At 37.0% G+C, this 26003-nt stretch overlaps 1 protein-coding gene across 1 annotated transcript; it reads right to left on the bottom strand.

Annotated features, from left to right (window-relative positions):
* Positions 1 to 4462: 4462 nt before the first annotated feature.
* On the bottom strand, positions 4463 to 20880 carry LOC140947839 (glycine receptor subunit alpha-1-like). The gene is made up of 9 exons (XM_073397040.1): positions 20785 to 20880; positions 15623 to 15690; positions 15076 to 15302; positions 11926 to 12008; positions 10506 to 10652; positions 9041 to 9402; positions 7617 to 7735; positions 6341 to 6428; positions 4463 to 5009 (listed from the first exon to the last, which is right to left on the bottom strand). The coding sequence occupies exons 2-9, from the start codon at positions 15680 to 15682 to the stop codon at positions 4812 to 4814; spliced, it is 1284 nt and encodes a 427-aa protein (XP_073253141.1). The 5' UTR covers positions 15683 to 15690; positions 20785 to 20880; the 3' UTR covers positions 4463 to 4811.
* Between the last annotated feature and the right edge of the window lie 5123 nt (positions 20881 to 26003).

Below are 26003 nucleotides of genomic sequence, written 5' to 3'. Positions count from 1 at the left end.
TTGGAGGGACCACAGCAGAAATCAAAGTAAATGCATGGGATATTGTCAGAAAATGGTCTCGCTGAGGACGGGCAAACGCTCGAAACCTCAGCTTTTGAATCTTCTGAAGCTAGTCATTTTATTTTATCAACTCAAAGGATGAAACCAATTTTTGTGTTTTCCATTCCTCACCAACGCAAAGATGACATTCCTTAGCGACTAGCTGCTAGTCTATGGATTTTCCTTGTGTTTGAAGCCGATCAGCAAATGACGTAAAGAAAAGACCTTGACGTAAACGATTCCAGTAAATTTTAGGACTTCACGCCCACCTCATTATACGAAAGCAAATTTGAGCCACCAAAAAATTGCTGAATACACTTGGAAATACGTAGGAGCAAATTGATAGGGTCAGTTACTGCGAAGACTTTGATCAAGAAAGACATTTTGAAGGAGACGAAGAATTTGCGCGGAGTCACCTAAAACACTCTAAAAAAGCTATTTTACTTTATATTTTGTAAAGCGTTTTCCCCTTAACCTCAGGTCAAACTTGCATTGGAAAAATCGTGATGATGCAAAATACAGATTCTTTCTTAGTCGCCAACAACGCGGCGAAAGAACATAGAATGTGGATAGTCTTCTGCAGGACAATAATTGTCACAAACATCCACTGCTATGCTGGACATACAGTGATTTAAATGTGATCATCTTATAAACTTATTCAACAAAACTAGTGATTCTAAATCATATTTGCAACCAGAGGAGGGTGAATAGCATTAAAAATTACAAATATTATATACCTGTCTGCCTTATTCAATCGAGCACGCAACAATGTATCAAATAATGCGGGCAGGCACAATTCAAAACCTTTATTTGTAAGGACTGAAAGTGATTTAGGAATTATGTGCCTTTGAATTTCGAGCTGTTAATTTTGATTTTTCCTTAACTTCGTGACAGTAGTTACATCACGTAGACTCTCGATCCAATTTTTTAAAGAGACGTTTCCAGTCTGCATAACTCATGCCATCATCATCATCACTTCAAATGATTCAATGTTCCGTTTTCTTCTGCTTAGACAAGTACACCAATGAATCCGAGGTCATAAAGACAGTAGCATTTTTTGAAAAAATAATAGCACATACCCTCGCAACACAACGTGTACACACGAAGAGCTCCAGGCCATTTGCACGATGACGTCATTTTACTACTAAGACCAGAATTCTTCGGGGTTTAAAGCTTTCTTGTGCAAATTAGGGCTTTTGTTATTTAAACTTCACTGGGATTAACAAAATAAAATCTAAGAGGAAAAACAGGAAAGATTCAGTTCGTGGTAGTAATCATGCAAATGGCCTATTCCAAAATGAAACTACAGAAAAAAAAAATGTTGCTAATTTTAACATGTATAAGCAGGAGAAAACGAAACATTGAACTTAATCAGATCATGGCCTAAATTCTATCAAGCATCGCTTTAACAGTAAGACTGTATTTATTCATTTAATTTTTTTTTTTTGGGGGGGGGGGGGATTTTCTAAAAAATAACCCCCCTGCAACACCCCTTAAAAACGACGATTTGTGAGACAGGAGCATGCGCTCTCAACCCAATTCAAAATACTCTATTACACAAAAATATGATTCTTAAAAGGTTTTTAAACTATTCTTGTGCTCTTCTATGTTGGTGTCAAGAGAAAAGCTGTTCCGTCCTTTCAGGAGGGCGTTGAGAAGAGTTACAGTACTCAGCTAAAAAGCCAGCGTGAATTTGGGCTCCTCTATTTTATTTCAGTTAAAGTTGAACAGCACAACTCACTTAAGTATATTCATATTTCGAGTTTAGAAGAGCTTTTCCTTAACATTTTATTGTTCGAAGTTAATAGTCGTGTCATTACTTTTTAAAAAATCTAACCTTGGTAATTAACTTAGTAAAATCTCCTTTTTTGTCTTCTCGCGAGTTGCGAGAAATATTATTTATGATCGTTTCTCTCTTTTAACTTTCTCTTCTTAACAAGTTAAGAATTTTGTCGCGGCCTATTACATATGAGACATACGCATTTGGCTATAATCATCTGAGATGATATGCATCGCGTAGTGCAGTATTAATGGAAGCATTAGCCCACGCAAAGCCGTAATGGAGTGTTCATAAGTTGTGAGCATGTGGTTATTTTTTGCCAGCTTTGGGCATTTTGGTCGAAGAATACTTCTCCTCTTTTTTATCGGTCCAACTCGACTAATGTCATAGTTTAATTAGAAGAAATGAGACACGAACTTGGTTAAATCGTGCGCTAAATGTCCTCGCGTAACCTGAGTTGCTGGAGGCCTAATAACAGTATCTCTTACGAAGTCGCGTCTCCCAGAATTTTATTTACCAAGCGAAGCGTCGGCAAATAGACCCTGACGTCATGATGGAGTTCTTGTGTCTTATGCACCTTTTTATTGATTTAAACTGGCCATTGTTTCCAATAAATGTGAAGAAATACCTTAATGACCACCTGCTGGTGAGTAACCTGCGTCAGCGAATTACCCTTTGGTTTTCTTTTCTTCCTGATTCGTTACCAGAAGGTTATTTCATCAAGAAAATGGACCTTGAATTGGATTCTATTTTTACTCCAAAAGAGTCCCATTAAGGTCGTGAGTTCATTGGATCAACTTTCAATTTTACCCACCTAAACAGTTCTTTAAAGAGAGGCAACGTTCTTCAGTTTTGTTACTCAATTCTTTGTTAACAATGAAAAAGCACCTTATTATTGTCCTTTTCGCTCTTCTTGGGATCACGTTTTTGGTTGGGGAAGTCGAGGGCCTCGTTTCTACATTACCAGGAGGAAAATTGAAAGTAAGTTCTTCTTTCCCTTTTTTTCTTGACCGGTTTATTTTAATTTTTAAAGTCAGGTGAAGAAAAAGTATTTGTCCAAAACCGCCAGTAATTTCTTTTCTAACCGTTCGTTTGCAGAAAATAAATACGTCATTGTTCTTGACTAGATGTGCCAGATGCAACTCTTAGTATCTTTGATTAACAGAGCAGTTGTTTCATTTTGCCATTATCATGTAGAAAAAAACTGAAAAAGACTACAAAAGAATAATGTTTCATGAAAGTTAAAATGATAAAATAAAATAACTTTTTGTGATAGTCGGCATAATGAGCTGAGTTCCGAAAAGAAACGACCCTGGACTTTGGTCGCTACTTTCTACTAGCTTATTACTGTAACGTACATGGGTTGTTTGAAATAAAGAAAAACACACTTTGGCAAAAGAATAGTTATGATTATAGCGTACGTATCAAGTACTCAAAGAGACGAGAGGGAGTCGTTTGGAAAGGTAATACGTATTGTCCTTTGAAAAAATCATCACTGAGATCCGTTTAGTATATACTTAGGTATAGCTTATTAGATCTCTCATTATTTCCCCCATATTTTGGGGATCATTACGTTCGGAAACCTTTTTTCGGGATTTACTAACGACCATGAAATCATTGTTTTCGTTAATCTGGGCGACCTAGGCGAGGAGGGATGGGTTTTGGCGGGGGGGGGGGGGGAGGGGGGTTGAAGTGTTCAGTTATCTTCCATTTATCCTAAATATTAGCACGGTTTTAAACATGTTTAACTACTTTACTTTTGGTACAGCTGAGGAGGGCATCATTAAGCATTTGTCAAATGGCGAAAAGTCTTGGATGTGACGCGGATATTAAGCAGAACGTCTTTGAAAGTGACCTGCACGATTGAACATCAAGAAACTACTTATCTATGAAAAGGAAACTGCTTAACCCTAATTATTTTACCACCAAATGAAAATAGAAAAATAAATGTAATTTAAGCACAATGTTCACTAATTATTTTTGAAAATTGGAAATAAAACTATTTCTGGCAGTTGTGTTTTCGTCACCATTTGCTTTACACGGCATCGGACAAAAGTTTGGACATTGACAGGACACTTCGTTCATACGGAACCGTTGAATATTTGCGCTTTGTTCACACGGAACTCACGAACCAGATCGAATTTTAATTTTTTATTTTTTTTAGTGGCATCACGATCCGCCCATGTTCCGCGTGTGAATGGAAAAGCTAAGCTCGCAAATTTCAACGGTTCAGAAATTCGTCCAGAGCCTTGTGAACAGTTTCATAGCCTAAATTCTGATAATAATGACCTCGCTATTGAACGCGATTTTCTTTGGTTGTAACATATGTGTAACCCAATGTCTGAAGCAATTGGATGAAAACATGAAAACTAAAAAGAAAATAATCATGAGGAGGAAACGAAAAAAGAAAACCGCATCAACTACGACTACTTTTCATAAGTTTCTTTGGACAGTCACCGTGCTTAAATAAGAGTTTGTTTGCCCTAACACAAGATAACATGGCATGCATTAGTCAAACTAATCAGAACATCACCATTATTCAGAAGGCCACTGCACTATAACAGTAGGTAGTTTCGCTTCGATCCTTATCAAATTAAGGACCGTCACTGCTTATGTACTACCATAGATCAACCTTGATCCACGTTTTATTTTATGTATTTATTTATTTTACGGCACAGGCAAAATGTCATAACACTTCCTCAAACTGAGTGAGTGTCAATAATTTGTTATGGGATACCCATAAATACGGCTTGACTCGTTATTTTAGGCTTGTCCCATTGTTATATAGGAAAACAACGATTTTATGCCTCCATGACATGCATTCTTAAATATCTAGAGGAAAACACGTGACCACGGGTCAAGCAGACGGAGCCCCGAAGGCATTCAGGAGATGTAAAGTTCTAAAGCGCTCGTCACTGAAAATCCGTACTGGCCCACTTGAGCGTGCGGCTTTTTGAGATCTCATGAAAGATCTTTCCTTCACGTGTGCAAGTTAGAAGATCACTTTATCCGGTGCATAAACGATCCAGTAGATTGAGTTTAACAATGCGAACGTGACAGGAAAGGATATCCTGGCGTATTTGTCGACTGTGTATGCAGTCGCTGAGCTAACGAATGTCGTTTCATAAGGGTCCCAGAAGTAATGATATTTTTTAGGTTGGGAGTCGCTATCTTCAACGTCATCCCTTTCCTGTGAAGAAAAAGAAATTATTGTATAAACACCAAAGAAATACCAAGTGAGCTTTCGCGCGAAAACTTGATATCTTCACATGTGAAAATATCACCGTTGCTATGGCTTCATAAAAAACCGCAACTCTCAGACCAAAAAACTATTTAAGTAAAATGGTTTGGCATTTCATTGGTGTTTATATAATAAATAGAACATTACATGGTCGTTTGGAGATACCACATTTCTCTTCGAGTGTTGAAAAATATTTCACGAGTGTGCACAGCGAACGAGTGAAATATTTTTTCAACACGAGAAGAGAAATTTCGTATCTCCGCGCGGCCATGTAATATCCTCTATTTTTTTTTACAAGAAAATGGTACATTGAACATACCCTGGTTTGTTATCACCGATCCAGGCGAAATTTGCTAACCCTGTACAAACCCTTTGGCATAAATTATCATTCATTTGTTGGTTTCATCACAGTTGTTTTCAGTAAGTAGAGACGTTATATAATTGAGCCATTTCATGCACTCGTGTCACGGCGTTTTCACGGACCAGTTTATTTTTAGAACGGTGTTGGCGAGAGTTTTGAATATCATTTAAAATCCACAAACCAGTAAGCAAAACCTGCGAACCTAACAATGAAACTTTTTCTCTTTTAATTACGTAGTTTATGTTTCCTCTTTCACATCTTATAGATTCTAATTTCACAGGAAAAAGTGCCCTAAAATGTGTCTAAAAATAAACTGGTCAGTAAAAACACCGTGACATAGGCCTTGTATGGGAGTTGCTCGGTCCAGGTTATGGGCTTCTGATTGAGCGTTATATTTCTTTTTTGTTTGTTTGTTTTTTATCAGTGTTACAATTAGTTTAGTTTAATCCGACGATGCTTGCGAAATTTAGAAAGTAGGGTACCAAATCAAAAACCTTAAGTTCTGATGATTGTGACGTCGATATATAAGTCGATATATTGCTGTAATTTTCACAAGTGCTCCAATCCCTGGTCTGTTCTTAGATTTTTTCTTTTTTCTTTTTTTTTGCGGCTAATTTTTCGAGTGTGCACGGAGCCGAAAAAAGAATGCAAGGCGGGAAAAAAAAATTAAAAAGCTAACGTCGACGATTTCCTTTTCTACCCACCCCAGCTCCTTTGCGTTAGTGGTCAAGAAATTCCCCGCGGTCTTTTTTTTTTTTTTTCACACGCGCGCTCGACGATCTCTAAAGAGAAAATAGAGCAGGCTATCAAATCTCTTGTTCATCTTTAAAAAATTCTGACTAATTTCTTGGTGTTATTAGGACTACCACAATCAAGCTATGTTTATTCACGGCTACTTACTTTCCAACACACTGTTTACCTTAAGGTTTGGTCGACGAGAAAATCTTGATTTAGAGCGGTGCTGCTTATTCAGTTTCGTTCGCGGAAAGAATGGATTCTCGCTGTCTCTGAAAAAATACATAAAGGAAAAACTGTTTCAGGGAATCAAAAATATTGATTATATTAATCATCACATGATTTGTAATCTCAGACATGGGTACACCCTCTAAGTAAGGGCGTCGTTGAGCGAAGCACGTCAACCGGACCTCTTTTCTTTCAATCTTTTCTATAAGGGTTACGTCCCTTAGCAATACATATTTGTTAGCGTCAAGGTATAATTAAGGGGAAAAGGTTTCACTCTCAGTTTGTGTGCGTAGCTTAAAAACGCCATCACTTAAGCGCAGACACTTCGAAGGTGCTGGCCTTCTCTTCCAAGTTTGTATCAAGGAGAAAATGTAAGTTATACTTAAAAAGAAGGTACACTCAATCCCGAAGAGGTAATACCAAAGTCTACTTCAGTGTCTCGACGAGCCATTTAATTTCAAATTAAGCCAAAACAAGGATATCTGCGCAGCTTAGCAAGACGTTAATAGGGACTTTAAAGGTGATATCATAAGGGCCGATTTGCAACGACGATTTTTAGCGCAACAGAGCGTTACAACATTGTTGCGACGTCGTTTCGAAAGGCTGCAACATTGTTCCAACATTTGAACCTTGTGTTGCGCTAAAAATAGTCGTTACGAATCGTCTCATGTAACATTACCTTAAGATTCAACGACGCGACAGCAACGAGAACGTCTAAAAAAAACACCACAACAACAACTTTGCACGTGCATCACGCTTTTTTTGTACATTTCTTTGCCGTTTTTGCACGACGACGACGTGAAATGCCTAACTTCTTGTTTTAAGGTGATGTTACACAAGACGATTCGCAACGACGAGTCTTAGTACAAGACCGCGTTACATCATTGTTGCGACATTGTTTCGAATGGTTGCAACATTGTTCTCATATTGCATCGTTGTGTTGCACTAAAAATCGTCATTGCGAATCGTCCCGTGTAACATCACCTTTATTCAATTCGCAAGGACAATTTTTGGAGCACACAGGGTTCAAATGTTGGAACAGTATTGCAGTCATTCGAAACAATGTTGTAACGCTAAAAATCGTCCCTGCGAATCGTCCCGTACAACATCACCTTAAGTGTACATCATAACCTAGCCAGAGCTCTTGTGTTCATGCATCACGTGATCATTTTGTCCCAAATACTACGTACTTTATTAAGAACGTTAGAAATTTTGTAACATCTTTGACTTACATGACCACTGCTAATCTGTAGCTTCCATTACTGCCTTTTTTCTTGGCCGAACCATTTAAACATGGATTGACTTTATCTTCTTCTTCATCATTATAAAGCTCAGTCTCTTGTTGTAAGAACTAATTACAAAAATAAATAAATAAATAAATAAATAATCATAATCAAAAGTATTTAACTGCCACTATACTTTTGATTTTTACAGGAAAAGTTGAAGAACACGTGAAAATAATGATGCTCCACTTCATTTTGACGTCATTAACACCTGCTTATCATTAGCCCCATTCTCTTAGTAAGGGAATCCAAGACAGTCTTGGATTCTGGATTCCACGCCGTGGATTCCGGGTTCTAAGTACTGCATTCCAATCTTTTTCAGTGGAACTTGGACTCTGGATTCCAACAGTTAGTGGGATTCTGGATTCCTTGGGAGGTATTCGGGATTCCAAAGCCTAGGATTCCAGTTTTCAATTAAGCAAAATTTTCCCGGGATCCGGGATGCACCACCAGAAATTTTCGAGAATTCTGGAATCCGTATCCCTGACATGGGGCAAAGTCAAAAACTTCAGTGATTATCCAGCATCTCGTTTCAATGCAGTTACATACAGAGCAACCTCATGATCACCCAGCCACTCATCTGCTGGCCCAGTGGGACAGTCCTTTTAGAATGCATGAAATATTTGCCTTAAATGAAAAAAACTACGGGACGGTATTATTTTTATAATTAACAACAAATTTTTTTTATCCGTTAATGATCTGCATTATTGCATTCCTTTCTGTGCGGTCAAATGCCAACCTTTTTCCTCTAATGAACAGAACAAGCTTTGCGTTTTTAAGGAGCTGCGTCACGAGATTTATCAAAATTCCAACAGTGGCAACTGCCGAGAAATTAAGTGAAACATAAAAATAACCACCCGAAACATTAATGTATGAAAAACAAAGTAAATACAAAGGAGGCACCGATGGATAAACTTGAAGAAGACTGAAACGGTGTTTGGAAATTGTTAACCTAGCAGTTTTTTTTGTGGCTCACTTTGTTGTTTGTAACATTTAATATGGCTTGATAAAATGCTTGGGAGACATATTTATTTGACAAGAAGCTGTGGTTTTGTCATTGACAAGTAATTTGTCAAGTTTCTTAGCGAACGAGGACGCGTACTTGGCACAGCTTGAGCAAAGACGTTTTTGAGCGACCCACGTCAACCGGAAGTGAGGCCTTCTCCCTTTTTATCTGCCTTGACGCTAACAATTTTGTATTGCTAAGTCGCTTTCCTCTTATAAAGATGATTTAACCGCAAGTCTGAACCAAACAACTGCCCAGTGATGCAAAAAGTCCACTTCCGGTTGACGTCCGTCGCTCAAAAACGCAGTTGCTTAAGCTCTTGAACAAGATAGTCGTAACTCAGCCCCTTTTAACCCGTGAGTTGTACCTCCTTTTCAGCTTTTTTAGTATCCCTTTGTCTCTTGTACTGTACTTTGCACGAGTAAAAGTTCACAATGGCGTATTCCATGAGTGCTCCAAACACGTAAACCAAGCACATTAACAGGAACCAATCAATGGCCTTAGTGTAAGACACCTTGGGCAACGGCGCACGCGCACTGTTAGAAATCGTGATCATCGTTAGCACTGTTGTAATACCCAGGGCTACTCGAGCTGGTGGAGAATCCGGAGATATCCAAAAGGAAAACCATGATATCGTCACCGTGAGCATGGATGGAATATAGGTTTGAATCATGTAGTAACCAAGGCGACGATGGAAGGTGAATTTTGCTACTAACGCTGAATGAGGTCCTGAAACGTTATTTATAGATGTGAACGTGAATAGTCTGGTAAATTGCAGCCAGCTAAAAGGAAAAGTGCTGGCTTATATGGCGATGTAAACCGGAGGTTATTAGTTGCAAGTACAGCAATGCTGCGAGAAGATAAAGGGCAGAAAAACATCATCTGAGCAACTATAAACCCACATATGCATTGCTCTAATCAAGACCGTGTAACTAAATCAATTAGTAAATCAATTAATCAATTACTAAATCAATTTAACATTCATTCTCTCTCAGTCCCATGAGAAATTTTCTTTGGTGTTATTGCGGACGACTAATTCCATCATTAGCCCTTGAAAAATATAAAAAAAGAATGCAATATTCTTTAAATGATTCTGGTACAAGGTTTTCGTCCACTGAAAAAATTAAAATTACTTAATTTCCTTGTGGATTCCGTCTTAAACTCTTCTTTAATAACGTCTCGAAACAACCTCAACAACTGCACAGCAAAAGATGGCCTTCCACACTCTCTCAATGAACCGGACGTGATTATCACCCCGAATTTTTGGGGCGAGGCTAGACTAGTCTCTTAGCAACGTTACAGTATAGTTGTAGGATAAAGGTCTACGTGCATCACAATGTGCGAAACTCAGGTCAATTAGAATGACGCAATAAGAGCATTTACGATTTAAAATTAAGTTATGATGACACTGCTGAACATATTTTCTAAATTACCCTGAAAAACATAAATTAAGATTGTAACCCCTGAATGGAGAGGCAGGACACCCAAGAAACCACAGAAGACCCAAAGGTTACTGCTCTGCTCGCATGGGGGCTCGCAGCAATAACACGCACAACTGGTAAATTACATAGCCTTATTCCAACACAAGCTTTTATGTGAGACTCACTCTTTGACCGTCGCATCGAGGGAAGAAAAGAGAATTCTATTTGCTTTGCAATTTGCTAACATTGAATGACAGTTATTACATGAGGCTAGCTCACTGAGTAAGATATCCGCGGCCCGGGTGATAACATCATCCTCCAAATTTGGTCAAAAACTAACCGGGATATTTAAGCCAATCAGAAAGGAGAAAGTATTCAAATGAATAATAGTAATAAGCTTCATAATTGTACCGATATTGTAGATATTCGTTTTCTCTTCCAACTCAACGTTGGTTATCGTAAACTGAGGCATTTCCAAGTCCTCTGCAATGTACACTACATCTCCAGTAGAGTTACGTGAATTCCATCTGTAGTACACATCTGTAGCTTGATACCCATCTGCTTAGATGAAAAACAAAAAGTCCATTCGTCATCAACACAGGGATTTAAGTCTCATAAAACAAAGGAATAGACTTTGATTTTCTCTGCCAGGCTTCTCTCGCCAACACCAATTCACAGCAGAAAGCGAGAGCATGAACCACTTTCACATCCTCCCCCCCCCAAAAAATGCAGAAGGATGGTTTTCAATACCCAGGAGAAATTGCAAAAAATGGGTACGCAATTTGGGGGGGTGAAAAATACACCTTGTTGTCGCCCTAAAATTGTGCAGAAGGATTGTTAATTTCGACACCCAGGAGAAATCGAAAACGAGTGTCTCAAGTGGCTAATAAATCATTACTTAAGGGTCCTTAAGGAGCCAGCTTTTAGATAATTTTGTAAATAATTCTTAGTTAAGTTATAACATTGTAATTAGTATTAGATTAAGTGTCGTAATCAGTTATTATAAATAATGTAATATAATCATTGTTCCTGAAAGCCCCTTTGGGGAGGTAACAATAAAGTATGTATGTATGTATGTATGTATGTATGTATGTATGTATGTATGTATGTATGTATGTATGCCTTTCTGTCGTACTCGAACCAAACAATTTTCCGTTTTTTATCAAGGACCTAAATTTTACAACACCTTAAACACCAACATCATCAACGCTTCCTCACCTTTCTCCTTTAAAAGAGCACTTAAGGCATTTATTTGTAATAATTATTAGTATACTCCAACAAAAATTTTGGGAAAAAGCCTTTTGATATTCAACATTTGTAAACTTCCGTAATATTGATTAGTTTAATTTTTCACCTCATATTATGTTGTATCCGTCGCCGTAATTTTTATACTATCTTCGAAAAATTGTAATTGAGGAGGCCTAATTAACATAAGCTCTATAGTTTCTTTTAGGCCTCCTCGCCATCTCTTCCTACATTTTTTTTTTGGCATCTTTTTGTAATTATCGTAATCGTGTGGCAAATAAATAAAATACCTAAATACCTAAATGTATGTATGTATGTATGTATGTATTGCTGCAAAGGATCTTTGAAAAATGTTGCCAAACTTAAAATTCAAATTTCATCAAATGCTTTGCCCATTTGAGAAATAATATGAAACAGGAAAACACCTAATTAATCGTCATAAAATTATTTACAAAGACCACACTAATGCGCCCAGCAATGATGCGAGGAGAATCGCGGGGGCATCGAGACACCACAGTGGCCGGAGATTAAAAAATTAAGTCGATCCAGGCGTGTACCCGAAATATTGAAAAGACATTTGACTTACATGACTCCAGCATCACTGTGCATGTCTGCACATCATGTGGAAACTTCCGCAGATTCAGGTTACATGCCATCGTTACCGTGAGCCTATGAGAATAATAATAAGCATTATAAAGTGAAAAACATGTTAGTATCGGCCACTAGGCTAAAAATTCTGAGAAGCAAATATCTTTTATCTCTTCATGGCCCAAAGATATGGAAAAGCATTGACAAAACAAACCCGAAATTTTACTTTTTTCTCCCGGTGTTTTTGGTCGTTCAAAGATTTGGGAAGCAAATCCGCTGGTCCCGAAGACCAATAACATGCCCTGCTAGCAGATTCGCTTCCATCTTTCCTCGATAATTATCTACCAATAACATGGCGGTTGTGACAAATATTTCCTCTACAACTTTCACTGCCTTCTCTTTCTTGCTATTTTGTGATAACTTTTCACCAGTTAATATTATTAGTAATAGTTTTGTTAGCACTCAGCAAATGTATATGTTATTCATGACCATTCATAGGAATCCATTCTTTTTAGCATTTTCTCAGTTTTTTTCTTTTTCTTACACCTCCTTTAGAGTGAGAATCGTTGCGTAACAGAAATATTATAAGGGGTTGTATGAGGATTTTAGGGATCGTTTCCTGAGGCAGAAAAAACAGTGAGAATCGTTCTCCCTAATGAGAATTGTTGCCTAGCAGAAAAATTATAAGCCAGGGTTTGTATGGAGGTTTCAGCAATCGTTTTTTTTGTTTTTTTATTCGTGATGTTTTCTTAGCATTTCTGGCCGTTTCTTGCGAGTTTTAGTTCTGCGGTTGTAGAAGAAGTATTGTTGTCAGTTGTGATTAAGCATTTCTTAGTGCTTAGTGCCCTAAAGAACGATCGATAAAATCTCCATACAAACCCTTATAATATTTCTTGAGTAGGTTTAGCATAATCTTCCGGGTGAATGTAGTACTGACTAGGACCGTTGTTGATTGTGACTGACGCTTCAACAACCTCTGCGGTAGTCATTTTTTTAGCATGCAAACTAATGTATATGTTATTCATGACAATTCTTTGAGTCTGAGGATGACTACCGCACAGGTTGTCGAAACGTCAGTCACTCTCAACAACAGTCCTATTCAGGGCTGCGTTCACCCTGACCATCATGCTCAACCTACTTATGAAATGACTCCTGGGTTCTATCCGTACCAATATGGACAAAAAACTTTTTTCATGTGGAGTGTTCATTGATTTCATTGATTGCCTTTGATACTGTGGACCATAAAATATTACTTGTTAAACTTAATTATTATGGCTTTCGAGGGATTGTTGATCAATGATTCTTCTCTTATTTAATTAATCGTACACAAACAACTGAAATAGACCTCTTTACCGATACGGCGGCCATATCAAATTAATTAGATTTAAGGAATATTATGGGATGCCCAGGAAGCATGAGCACGATCTGATATACTCGCATCAGTATTTACGCGCGCTTTTCGGGCTAATTTTTCTTTAAGTATTCCTAGAAAAAGGTTATAACGAGAAAAAAATATCGTTGTGCCGTCTTTGGATGTAATAACGAATACCTTTTTCCTGAGAAATATACGTTGAAGTTCTCTTTTTGCCCGAAAAGCGCGCGTAAATACAGAGCGAGTGCCCCCTGGGCATCCCATAATACTCGTTAAATCTGACAAATTAAATATGGCCGCCGTATCGGTAAAAAGGTCTATTAATTCTTACATATGGGATAAACAAAACGTTAGTTGCGGTGTACCACAAGGCTCTGTTCTAGGGCCTCTCCTCTTTTTACTACATGTCAATGATATTCATCATTGCTCTAATAAACTTAAGTTTCTCCTTTTTGCAGATAATAACGTCGTTTACCCTGTTAGAAATCTTAAAACATTAGATTCAGTTTTAAATACTGCATTACACGATCTTTTTAATTGGCGAACGTCAAACAAACTTAAGAAATCTAACTTTGCTATTTTTCGTCCACATTAGAAAAAGCTCAACTATCAATCTTTGATAATGAAAAACATAAGACTGTTAGTCTTGAACAAAAGAACCACATTGTATACCTTGGATTGTTAATTGATGAAAACCTATCTTGGAAACAACATATTTGTTCCCTCACAACAACAAAAAATAAGTACTGTAAAACTGTTGGCCTCTAATTGCGATGTTACGACATATTGTTCCCGCAACTCGAACCCTTCTTGATATAATTTTACAAGTCTCTCATTGCACCTTGTATAATGTATGCTTTGATTTCTTGGGGCAATGCATCTAAGACCTTTGTTAATTAAATTCTTATTCTTCAAAAAGGTGATCTCCGTCTTATATACTTTGCTCAAGCAAAGGAGCATGCAATACCTTTCTTCCTAAAGGGAAAACTCCTTCCCTTAGAATTCCTATGCTTTGAAAAAGTTGCTAATTTAATATATGATGTAGACTCGAGTTTTGTTCCTGACCAATTAATATTTCGAATTTGTTCTCTAAAATCTCTAGAGTTCACTCTTATAGTACACGTTCATCAACATCTGAACATTTTTATGTGAAACACTTTGCGCGTAATATTCAAAGAAAGGCCTTTTCACGTGTTGATGTTAAAATCTGGAATGAGATACCAACTAATCTTTCAATCTTTGTTCTTCATTAATTGTTTTTTCCCCCTTGGGCATTATGTTGAAATTCATGTGTAAATTAATATAATGAAACAATACTGACTTAAGTTCGTTTGCAGCTTTCCTCTTCCCGCATTGCATTGTACTTGTTTTTGTTTGTTTGTTTGTTTGTTTCTTAATGCTTAGTAAATGAAGTTTAGCGTACATATGTTGCACAAAGTTTTATGTTAAGGTATATATTCTAAATGATAGAATGTACAATGTATATCTGTATAAGAAAGTCATGTCTGTACTGTATGGCTTGTAGCGATTAGCTCTGCGCTATTTGCAAGCCAGCCTAATTAACCCTGTAAAAAATTGAAGTTGAGTAATGGTTAAAGGTTTAAAACCTTTCTCAGTTTACATAATATTTCTATCGGGCAACGATTCTCACTCGTCAGCTTGGGGTGCCTGTGGTTAGGCCTCCTCAGCATTGAAGAAGATGATACGTAACTGAAACCCAAATATATTCACTGTAGTACTATTTTTCATCGGTTTCCTTGACAGGTAAGTTCTTACCTGACACTATAAAAGACATTTCCACTTGAGTTAATCTGGAGTAAATAATTATCTGTTGTAACGTCATGGAAGTAAGCTTTCTTAGCATTGAAGAAGTATGTGCTTGGAACCCAAATTTCATCGATCGTTTGCCTGTTTAGTGTCAGCGTCTTTTGTAGCTTCGTTTCGCGAAATGACAAACGAGGATCCTTCCAGTACTGCCTTAGATAGACATCGATAGTAAAGTCCTATTTAAGCAAAAGCAAAGAATATCTTACACCTGAGACATGGGTAATGTACGGGCCTTGAGAATTGTTTCCGATTTTTACTTGAATTTATTGGTCTAAAATGTTTAAATTAGAGAAGAAACAAAGCTTTGTCAATCCTCGCTGTTTGAAGAATGACTCAGTTTGCTATCAACTGTAGTTCAGTGCATATAATACAATAACTCAATCTGGGTGCTGGGAACTTTCTTGTTCCCCGGGAGGTTGATGATTTTGATTTCACCTCCCAGAATCATATTTACATAACATTAGCTAACATTGCTTAACACGCTTATCTCTGTTACCATTCGTGCTTCTTCAATCGCCCAAATGTTGGAAACCAGCATGTCCACACTAACGTCCATAGGAAGAACTGAAAAATAGTGACTTAACCCTTCAAGCACCAATAACCACATACAAATACTGGGGAAAGTGTTGATACATTTAAGACAAAACTTAAAACATTTTTAAACCGGAAATATTTCCATCGATTTTTATGCTTGACATTTTTGTTTTGTTTTAGTATTTTAAAATTTACAATACTTGATGTATAATATGTCACATGGGCTACAGATTTCTCTTATTTTTCTCTTTTTCTTATCATAATGTAAAGCGCATTGGGGAAAGAAATGCGCTTAATAAGAACCGATATTATTATTATTATTATTATTATTATTATTACAAATTCTCTAGGCTGATCTCCATATAGCCTCCCTCCCAGGCGTTTCTAGGGGAGCTCGTATTCGTCCCTCCCCAGAAACGTCTGCTCAACCGAGAACAACATTCCTTTCCCATTGTTTATGGTTTTGAAACAAAGTGTTGACAGGCTTAACACAACCTCATAAGTTCGTGATAGTGAAAAAACGTGATCCTAGAGTTACCTTTTTCCTTCTTTTCTTTCCTTCCCTAAGGTAATGCATTGCACGGAGTATTCTAAAAGCTGGCTGAGTAAATCAAAGTTTTGCCGCTTTGAGTCTAAAACTTATTAGCGCTTTCTCACTGTTTCGCGCAGATCGCGTAATTATCGGGTTACCTTGCGGTCAAGGTCAACCTTCCAGAATTTGGAAGGTAAAATGTGATTGGCTAAGCGTGGGAAAGGATTGTTGTTCTGGGTTGAGCAGGCGTTTGTGGGGAGGGACGAAATACGAGCTCTCCTAGAAACGCCTGTGTGGGAAGCTAATCTCCATACTTTTCGTTGAAGAACTAAATGAGATAATTTGATAAATGATCAAAACATTTCCCTTTGGTGATCATTTTTTTTTAAAATTCTAATAACCTTTTCTCTGGATTATGTGTCGATATTGTTAGGAGAAAGTTGATGTTGTTCACTATCGGGACTTAAAGGGATAACAACATTTAAACCATATACTTTGCAGATATAAACAATTAGAATATCTAGAAAGATATGAATGAACAAAAAGTAGGTTCATACAACCCTCTTCACCATAAATATGGTGCATTATGGGACATGTGGAAGTGGCGTGTACCAAACAGATTTTTCCCTGAACAGAAAACAAAGAAGTCTTTTGTTTTACGTTATCTGCGTCCGGTACCCGAGGTTTTGACCATATATTCGACCGTTCAGCGAGTGCGAAGGATGAGGAATTACTCATTCTTGAAAACTTTGAATGCACGGATGATGCTTTTAACGAAGGTATCATCTTTCGCTGATTTCCTCAATAACTTTTTACGCGATAGGCTGCTTTTAACACTGAAATGCACTTATATGTACGATTAAGCAGATTGGACGAACTTAGATGACAGTCTCTTAAACCGCTAACAATGTTCCTAACGCTAAAATATGGCAGACTTTCTCAGACTGGTGTTAAGATTTCCTTCAAAGGACATTCAGAAACTAAAAAAGTGGATTAATACATTGTCCATATTCAACACATTTGCTTTTGCCTCTTTTTCTGAATTGTGAAAATAAATGAAGTCGATAATTATTTGTTAAATTTTAGACCTAGCTTTTTGCGTTTAAAGGAAAATGATTACAATACAACCGTAATAATTACGAATAACACTGCATTCAACGAATTTTACTTTTGCCTCGCTTTTTGCCCCGTTATAAACAACACTGCAAGAACTTCAGATGGAGAAAAAAAATCTTATTTTTTTGTGGTGCTCCAATTTTTGATGAAAAATCATTCGGGGCAAACAAGTTTCAAAGTCAGTCGGCTCTGTCCATTTGAAACTACACAAACGCTTCCCAAAAAAATCAAGCTTAATTTTCCTAATGTTAAGGGAGATCATTAAGATTTAAGTTGAAGCTTAGATTGACAAGGGAATAATAGCTACTTTCTTTTTAGCTCCGACAACTGATAAGCGTATGTCATGTTTAGTCAGAACTTATAAAAACCAAAAGAATCAGTACTATCTCATTCAATTATGTATTGCAAATTTGAAAATATTCCCTAAGGGTAGAAAGATATGTTTTACGAAATAATATATTTTTCGAGCACAATAAGATTGTATGATATATACATATATTCAAATACGTGTTAATGACTGGTTTTAACAAAAGATAACGTCATAAAAGCAACTGTTCTCCAAATCTGAATTGTACAAGAAAATAAGACCCTACGCTGCTTGTCTTTTGCCAGGATGTTCGGGCATAATTATTGTATGAACTGTCTTTTAGTTTCTTGGTTACGTGGAAAAACAGAAAAATTATATCGTTTGGTTTGAAATGAACTCAACGGTTAAATGTAATATTAACTCGACGGATGTTTTTGCCGAAGGTGAGAAATGTGCTACGCAAAAAACTCTTGTTGTTGTAAACTGTGCTTTAAACGTTGCACTGATCCTGATTTCTCTTAGTGGTAACACATTGGTGGTGTTCACCATGATAAAGACGCCACGCATTCGATCATCTTCAATGTCGATGCTCCTCAATTTGGCTGTTTCGGATCTTCTTGTTGGATTAATTTCCCAGCCATTTTTCGTTGCAAGTGAACTCACCATGAATTCACTTCTCGAGAAGCTGTCGGAAATGACTGAGTTCATTCTTTGCGGGATCTCTATCTGCACAATGACAGCCGTAAGCGTTGATCGATTTATTGCTCTTCAATATCCCATGCGATATCAGTCAGCCATTATAACAAGACCTCGGGTAACATATGCATCGATCATAATAATCTGGATTGGCAACGTTTCTTCTTCAGGCCTGTATCTGTGGCACTGGCCTACATATTTTGGAATGATGGCTGTTGGCCTTTGTGCTTGTATCATACTTTCAACATTCTCTTACATGAAAATTTATTTGATAGTTCGACAGCATCAGATTCAGATTCGAGCTCAAGAAATGGCTGCGTCACAAGGTATTAGTGAGGGACAGACAACAAATTTGCTGCAAAATAAACGAAGTGCTATGAACACATTTATTTTTTACATTGCCATGATCCTATGCTACATTCCTATTCTCATATCGATATGTCTTTCGAGCATTTCATATAAGGATTGGACAAAAACATGGCATCTTGCCGAAACGGTGGCTTTTTTCAATTCATCGATCAATCCCTTGTTATACTGCTGGCGCCTGAGAGACCTTCGAGCAGCAGTTATAAAAACTTTAGAAAAGCTTCTCTGTAAGCAAAAAAGATAAAGGATAATAGCTTGGTTTATTTCAAAATATCTACAGCTATGGGTGCATCATTACCAATGTACATGCTGAACTGTATAAGTCGAGTTTTTTCTCCTATCTACCTAAGTATCTCTTTTCTGGTGCGTAATTTTGTTGTCAACCGTTGGGAACATTTGTGAAGTTCTCAAGGAAGAATTTACATTCGAGATTCTGATCCTTTTCCTTTTTTTTGCGCGCAGTAAATTAGGAATGAGGTGTCTGTATATATTAAATATCCCGTTTACAAGATGAAGTCATTTCATTCTACTCCTAGAATTCTTCAGAGTTTTGTTTTCTTGTGCAAATTAGGGATTTTGTTACTAAAATCTCGCTGGAATTAGCAAATTTAAATATGAATGGAGAAGACAAATGGATTTTTTTTAGCAATAGTTAAATGACGCCCTCTTGCAAATGGCCTTTTTGATCATGTGAACTGAAAATTTAGATAAGCTTTGACTCGCCAAATTTAACATCTGTCCAGTGGTTATTAACTTTCATGTTACTGAATGAAAGAGAGAGAAATAATTACATATATATAATAAGAAAATGAATAACAGATGATTTATTTTACAAGGAAAAGATATACTTATTCAAGTGATGTTATTAATAATGATAACTGAACTGAGTGGAGTGCAATTTGGTCTGAAATCATACGCGTGATTTCAAAATTGAACGCGCGCTGGCGTTGGTTGTGCTGTTTTAGTGTTCCTTTTTCATTGGTTGGGAAAAAGATGCGATTTAGTGCAAAAAATGGTGCGATTTGGAAATAAATCACACTGCTGAGAGTCAATCAGATTGCACGGATCGCCAGTGATTTCAAGGCTATATATGTTCAAACTATACCAAATAGCTTTTGAGCCGGCACGAGAACCGGAGACCAGATTAAGCTTCTGTTCACATATAAGAAGGGCGATTTCTGCGCGATTTCTGTAACGGAGCGAAGCTGCAGCGCTCCGATCTCTAAAGTAGAGTTAGTTTACCGTATAGCTTTTCGCGTCGGCAGGAATAGCTATATAGTATAGTGTAAACATAACTTAAACGTAGACAAAAATACTGAAACAGCCGTTTTTTAACGGACAGTCTTGTCAGTGAGTAAACAGTTTTATTTGCAGCCACTTTGACAAAATCTTCGTTTGAAATGCAATGCTCACCATCGACGCATTTTTGTATTTGAGGCAATTTCCCAATAATGACCGCAGATACCCCTCAGGTACTATCTTTTGTTTCAATCATTAAGTGAACAATGTTTGTTCTCAGTATTCAATTCAACAGGTATACAAAAAGCGTTGATTTGGCATGATTTACATTGCATAGATGTATGCTAATTCCTCTTCCCAAAGACTTTCTTAAAACTAATGACCGAGCGCGTAATGTGAGGTTATTACTTTCAAGATGGGATAGAAGCTCTAGTCATATCCAATTAAATACGCCTTGCCATTGAGTTTACTGAAGTGAAACATACTCTTCCATTATTTTGTTGAAATAATGACTTAAGCTTTTCAAAACAATCGAATGGTAAACATTGATTACGGATTCGCGTATGTCAATCGAATCGGAAAGAGTCCAGTTTACTGGCCGAGATGCCCCTGATAAAATCAGTGGGGGCGGCTAATCGGCAGTCGCCTACGATACCTCGAAAATTCGTGGCTTTGTACCACAGGACCACCAAGATTAGGATGTGTTCTGACGAACGCGATAATATATACATAACAAACCAGCAATGATTCAGTACGGCCCACAGACCTCTGCACTATTACGAACAGTTGTTTCGGCTTCCCCGAGGATGTTATTTAATGACTGGAGCTGGTTTAGGATTATCATAGAAAACAGCTACGTTATTCTTACCTCCAGTGTAAGGTCGTATTCTCTTATCGTAGTCTTGAAGTAGATTTGTAACTAGCCTGGATCTGTTCCTTGCGATTTCTTTCCATGAAGGTGTTTTATCCCTGTAGAATGAGAGGCGAGTAATTATGGCCTTCAAAACGTCTGTTACTGCGATGATTCGTTACAATGTCGATACCTGCTTGTTCTTTTTCTTTCCTTTTTTCTATTGTTAAATTCTTCTTCTTTTTTTTTTTTAATCCAGCCACGACTGGTCAAGCTATTTTACGAAATTCCAGCATTTTTATTGGAGATTTTAGGGATACGCGTGAGACTGAGTCGGGTAGGCGTTGTGTCGAATTGCACTTTGGGACCGTGTTTGAGAAATAAATTTAGGACCCAATTTCCCTCGACAAGTCGTAATAGCTCAAGGAAGTGGCATGGAATAGCGTCCCCAAAAGAGTCACATGGTGAAATTCCCCGACACAGCACCGACTTTTGTAGTTTCGCACGGCAAATGAACCAATGTATTTGTCAAGAAATTGACGAAAAAATAACGGTCAACACTCACTCAATTGCTTCTATGATTGTTCGTTTAATATACGTATATATATTCATAGAATTTTCTTTTTTCTCTTGTACCCGCTTCGAATAGCCTTCCTTAATTGCGGGTACAAGCTTTGTAAGCCATACTTAATTTGAAATAAACTTGTTGTTGTTGTTATTGTTGACATACACAGAAACTGAAACATGGATCCCAGGGATTGGATTGGAAACGATTTCACCCAAAAACGGACTGATGGGATAAAAGCAATGCCACGAGGTTTCTTTGCCAATGCAAGAACCTGCAGTCATATTTCTTTCATTAAAAACAACAGGAAATGAAGAACTTTTTTCTTATTGACGATTTTTAAAACACAACGACACTTTTAAGTTTGTGGAACATGTTTCGATGTTTCAAACATCTTCTTCAGCCATACAAGGTATAACTGATTTCGCATTACGTTTTAAGTTTTTACTTACCGTTATAGTTCGTTTAGTTTTCTTCCATATTATTGGCTAGCTTTAATATGCGTAGCGAATTTTGAATTTATAAGCAGTCATTGTTTGGATAGTTATATATATACCAATTTACTTGTACGCTATTAGTATTACACATTGTATGGCTGAAGATGACGTTTGAAACATCGAAACATCTTCCACAAACTTTAAAGTGTCGTTGTGTTTTTAAAAATTATTGCTGTATTTGGGATATCAAGAGCTTATCGACGATTATGGCAAATTATGGGTGGAGATAATTGTTTTTTAATTTCTTGGATGCAGAAGTTACCGTAGATGTCTTCACAACGAACAATGACGATGCAGAACTTGTAGAAACTCGAACTGTACATTTTGCAAGACTAATATCGTCATCTTTTTTGTGAGAATGAAAAAACTCGACCTCGATTACCCGTATTTGTAAATTTTTCTCTCTGGTTTGCCCCCTGAAATACCACGTGACGTTGCTTTTATCTTTTTAGCGAGTGCAAACATAACAAGCTATGGTAGGCATCGTGAATAAGGTCTATTAAACAAAAACCTGGTTCCCAGTTGTTCTCGGCGATTTCGGATGTTTATTTCAAGCTTGTCGGGAGAATTCGCTCGCGATCAGATCCACCCTGCTCGCGATTCTTGGCCTCCGCTATCGCGCTCGGTTCCAAGCCTCCTGCGCTTACTCGGATAGCACGAACCGACCTGGAGACGAGGCTGTTAAAAATTTGAGTGAGAAGTCCGAAAACCTGTATATAAAATCCTAACGGAAATTTAGAAACCAAGTCTTTTTCAATCCTTGTATGACATTGCATTTTTTTCGATACCTTTCCAAAAGCGTGAGAAACAGATGTGTTTTGGATTCAACTAACCGCGTTGTCGATGTCCCGTAGATATGATGATATGGTCAGTTTAATTTCACTCGGGTATCTCCGGTGATCTAACTGAGCCTTACTAATCATTAAAATGAAGGTACCAAATTAAGAAATAGTTGTCTAATTTCCTTTCGCCCCCAAACACCATCAATATTTAATTTTCTTACCCTTAGTCTTGAAATAACTTCTCCACCTTTTGTTGTAAATTTGTATGTATAAATGTCTTTTCTTTCCTCATTTGGAATCGGTGGCTTTAAAATGGTAATTACAACGTGATATTTTTTGGCCCAAATGCGCAAGCACTATATTTGTATAACCTGTTATTATATTTTCATATCATTTAGCTGATAGCGAAATTCTAAAGTTACTAAACGCCATAGAAAACTTTAATTCGCTCATCAGAGAGAAGAAGCCACTGAAAGCCACCGAATCTCTCTTACACCTCATCCCTGGCCAAAAAAAAAAAAAAAATCACTTGCTGATTGGGTGAGGCCAGTTGAGAAAACGGATTATTTTCATTGTAACCTGAACTCTATGCCTAATATCTCGAAGCTGGCATAAAAACTTCCAATCACCTACCCTCCTTCTGATGAATTTTCGGTTCTCGACGTTTCCTCAATTGTAAGCGTCACATTCAATGCATACACCACAGCCAAAAGTGTTAAAACCCAAACATTCACGATAAACATCTCCAGAGCTGAAAATAATAGTAAATGAGTTGTTTACACTGAGAGATGCAGTTGCAAGACCAGTCTTTTGTGGTCTTTGGGTTTAAGCTTCTACCTATCCAGTGACGCAAATTATCTTAAGCAAGGTTTATAGAAATATAGACAACGCAGTTAAATTTTTAAAAGTTCTAAAACATTTACGAGATATTTCAGACGCAGCTTATTTTCTTGGAAGGGAGTAATCTAAAATGAATGAAATAGGTGCAAAGATCGATGGAAATAACAGCAGAAGCCGAGAATGTTTAGTTCTATCTATCTATTTTAATCAAGAAATTGTTTATTTAACACTCTTTTATTTACAGTAAACAAGAGTATAAATGTAGGCTACCCTTGTAATTTATGTAGATTGATATTCTATTATTATAATACCTTAATACCTTAGATGAAAATGAGAAAACAACAATAGAATGTGTTTTAAGTGGGAAACCTTTTGAGTAGAAATTAAAATTTAAAAGTAAAATCGTGCAAAGTTAACAGGAGAAAAACGGCTGGTTCTCGTTTAGCGGAACTAGAAAGGAGCTTTCGAAAGTTAAGAAGTTTATCTTATTGCCAATTAAAAGCTAGAATTGTTTTCATTTCGTTAAACTGGCATTATGAAAAGTTTTATTTATCAACAACGCGACTCGTGCTTAACTGTTTTTTAGTATAGCATGGTATAAAAATCATACTAAATGGGCCGCGTCTTTAAAGCAATATAAACCTGGAGGGGTCTAGAATTTAACCCGTAATTTCGATTAAATAAAAAAAAGGAGAACCTAGATACCAATCAGAGAACTCCTGAAGCATTTCAGTATTTAGCAATGTTATTAGCTTGATTTTTAAAAGCGGGATTTAAGCCAGAACTTCTTCTTAATTCCTTAAACACAATTTTGTAAATTTGGCAACGATTGCCCTCTTGTCTGGATCTGAATTTTGAGTGAAATCCAGGATGGCGGTCAATATTGCGGCCACTTTGAAAGGTGTCATAGATCCTGAATAGCACCGTATCCCTCATCGAAAAATGGGAGCTAACATTAAGCATTTGATATCATTAGTTAAAAATTGCTGTTTTCTAATGGTCAAAATTAAAGTTGGGCTTACGTGGTCTGTCAAGACTCGGTTGCTATGGAAACATCACACTGCGGTTTGTGATGCTGCTAATCAAAAAAGTCACGAAATTTGGTAGGTACTGTTCTATTAAGCCTCACAGTGTTCAAAATCAGGTTACAAACACCTTCTGCACTTTACAGATTTAAATTAAATATATTCAGCCACTAGCTAGAATACTCAGATAAAACTGCATTAGCTCTTAAACAGTCTTGAAAGCACTTACTTACAAAAATCTATTTACACTACAACTCACTATTTGTGCCGTTCTATAGTCGAGAAAGTAAATGTTCAGTGGTTGGTGACCAACAAATGATGGTCGTTTACTTTACTTATTTACAGGTTGCCATAGCCAAAAGACATAAACTTTGTGTTACCGTTTTAATTTAGTCTCAGTAGGTAGATTAATCAAAGACCAGAAAGGGACTGAAGGTAATGCGACTTTCGCTTTTCAATTCGCGGCAATGCTATTGGTCAATTCAATTTTTAGATTTTCGCACACCGTCGTCAATTTGCTCAATCTGCCTTATGATAGAATCTGAGATTTGCCTGGGATTCAGATTTCTACTCAACTTAACACTAATTTAAGTGGAAAATGTTTGATCTAGTGCATATATGGCCCATCACTGACTGACAACGATGTCTTAGTTACACTCAATCAGACTCGAGCTCAGGCAAACAATTTACGTAACTCCATTTGGCACTGCTTGTGAAAACTATTAAAAAAATCATGGAAATAAAATCAAAAAATGTATCCTTTTTTTCCTTCGTGGGATTTTGCCGCTTTATAACTACGTTTTGAAATAATTATTCATACTACGATGTCCATGTACTCTTGAAGACGCATGTAATGACGGCTATTCACACAAGACAATATGTGTATTACAAATCGGTAAAGAATTATCGCATACTCCAGCTTTATTCAACAGCCGTAAAGCAATGTCAACTCAAGACTATTTTTGATCACTGGGATCATACAGTTACGCTTGCAGTGATGTATCTTGAAATTAAACCTCAAAAAAAAAAAGTGTTTGTTTTTGCGCCCTTTCAATGTGCGGCGGTGAATTTGAAACCATGAAAAGCCCGCAGCTATCTGATTTCAAACAAATTTCTTTCTAGACCCTTAAAGGTTTTATCGTTCTCAGAAGGCAGAATAAAAAACATGTTACCGTGGGTCTACTTGAGTTGAATTGTAGATATGAAGATCATTTGCTCAACAGTTAGCCTGTCGCTGCTGGTACAGTGCAATATGTATATAGTAAAAGTTCCCTACGAGGTAACTTATTCATACGATTATAAAACAAAGGAAGTGTATTTCATTACCTCTTTTGGCTGAAATCTTTGCTCCAAAATATTGACATAAAAAAAAAAACTGAAGGGCAATCCGGACGTTAATATTTTGCAACTCTCTTTAGCTTGATCTTGTTCATCTTATTATATTTTTGTTGTAAATGTGCGTTTATGCAAACGATATTTTTATTTATCCTTGACATTCAGTCTGATAATTTCTTGATTTTCATGGCGA

This window comes from Porites lutea, chromosome 9 (assembly GCF_958299795.1).
Source record: "Porites lutea chromosome 9, jaPorLute2.1, whole genome shotgun sequence".
NCBI lineage: Eukaryota > Metazoa > Cnidaria > Anthozoa > Scleractinia > Poritidae > Porites > Porites lutea.
The sequence above is the reverse complement of the archived record's forward strand: the minus strand, read 5'-3'. Positions and strand labels throughout refer to the sequence as shown.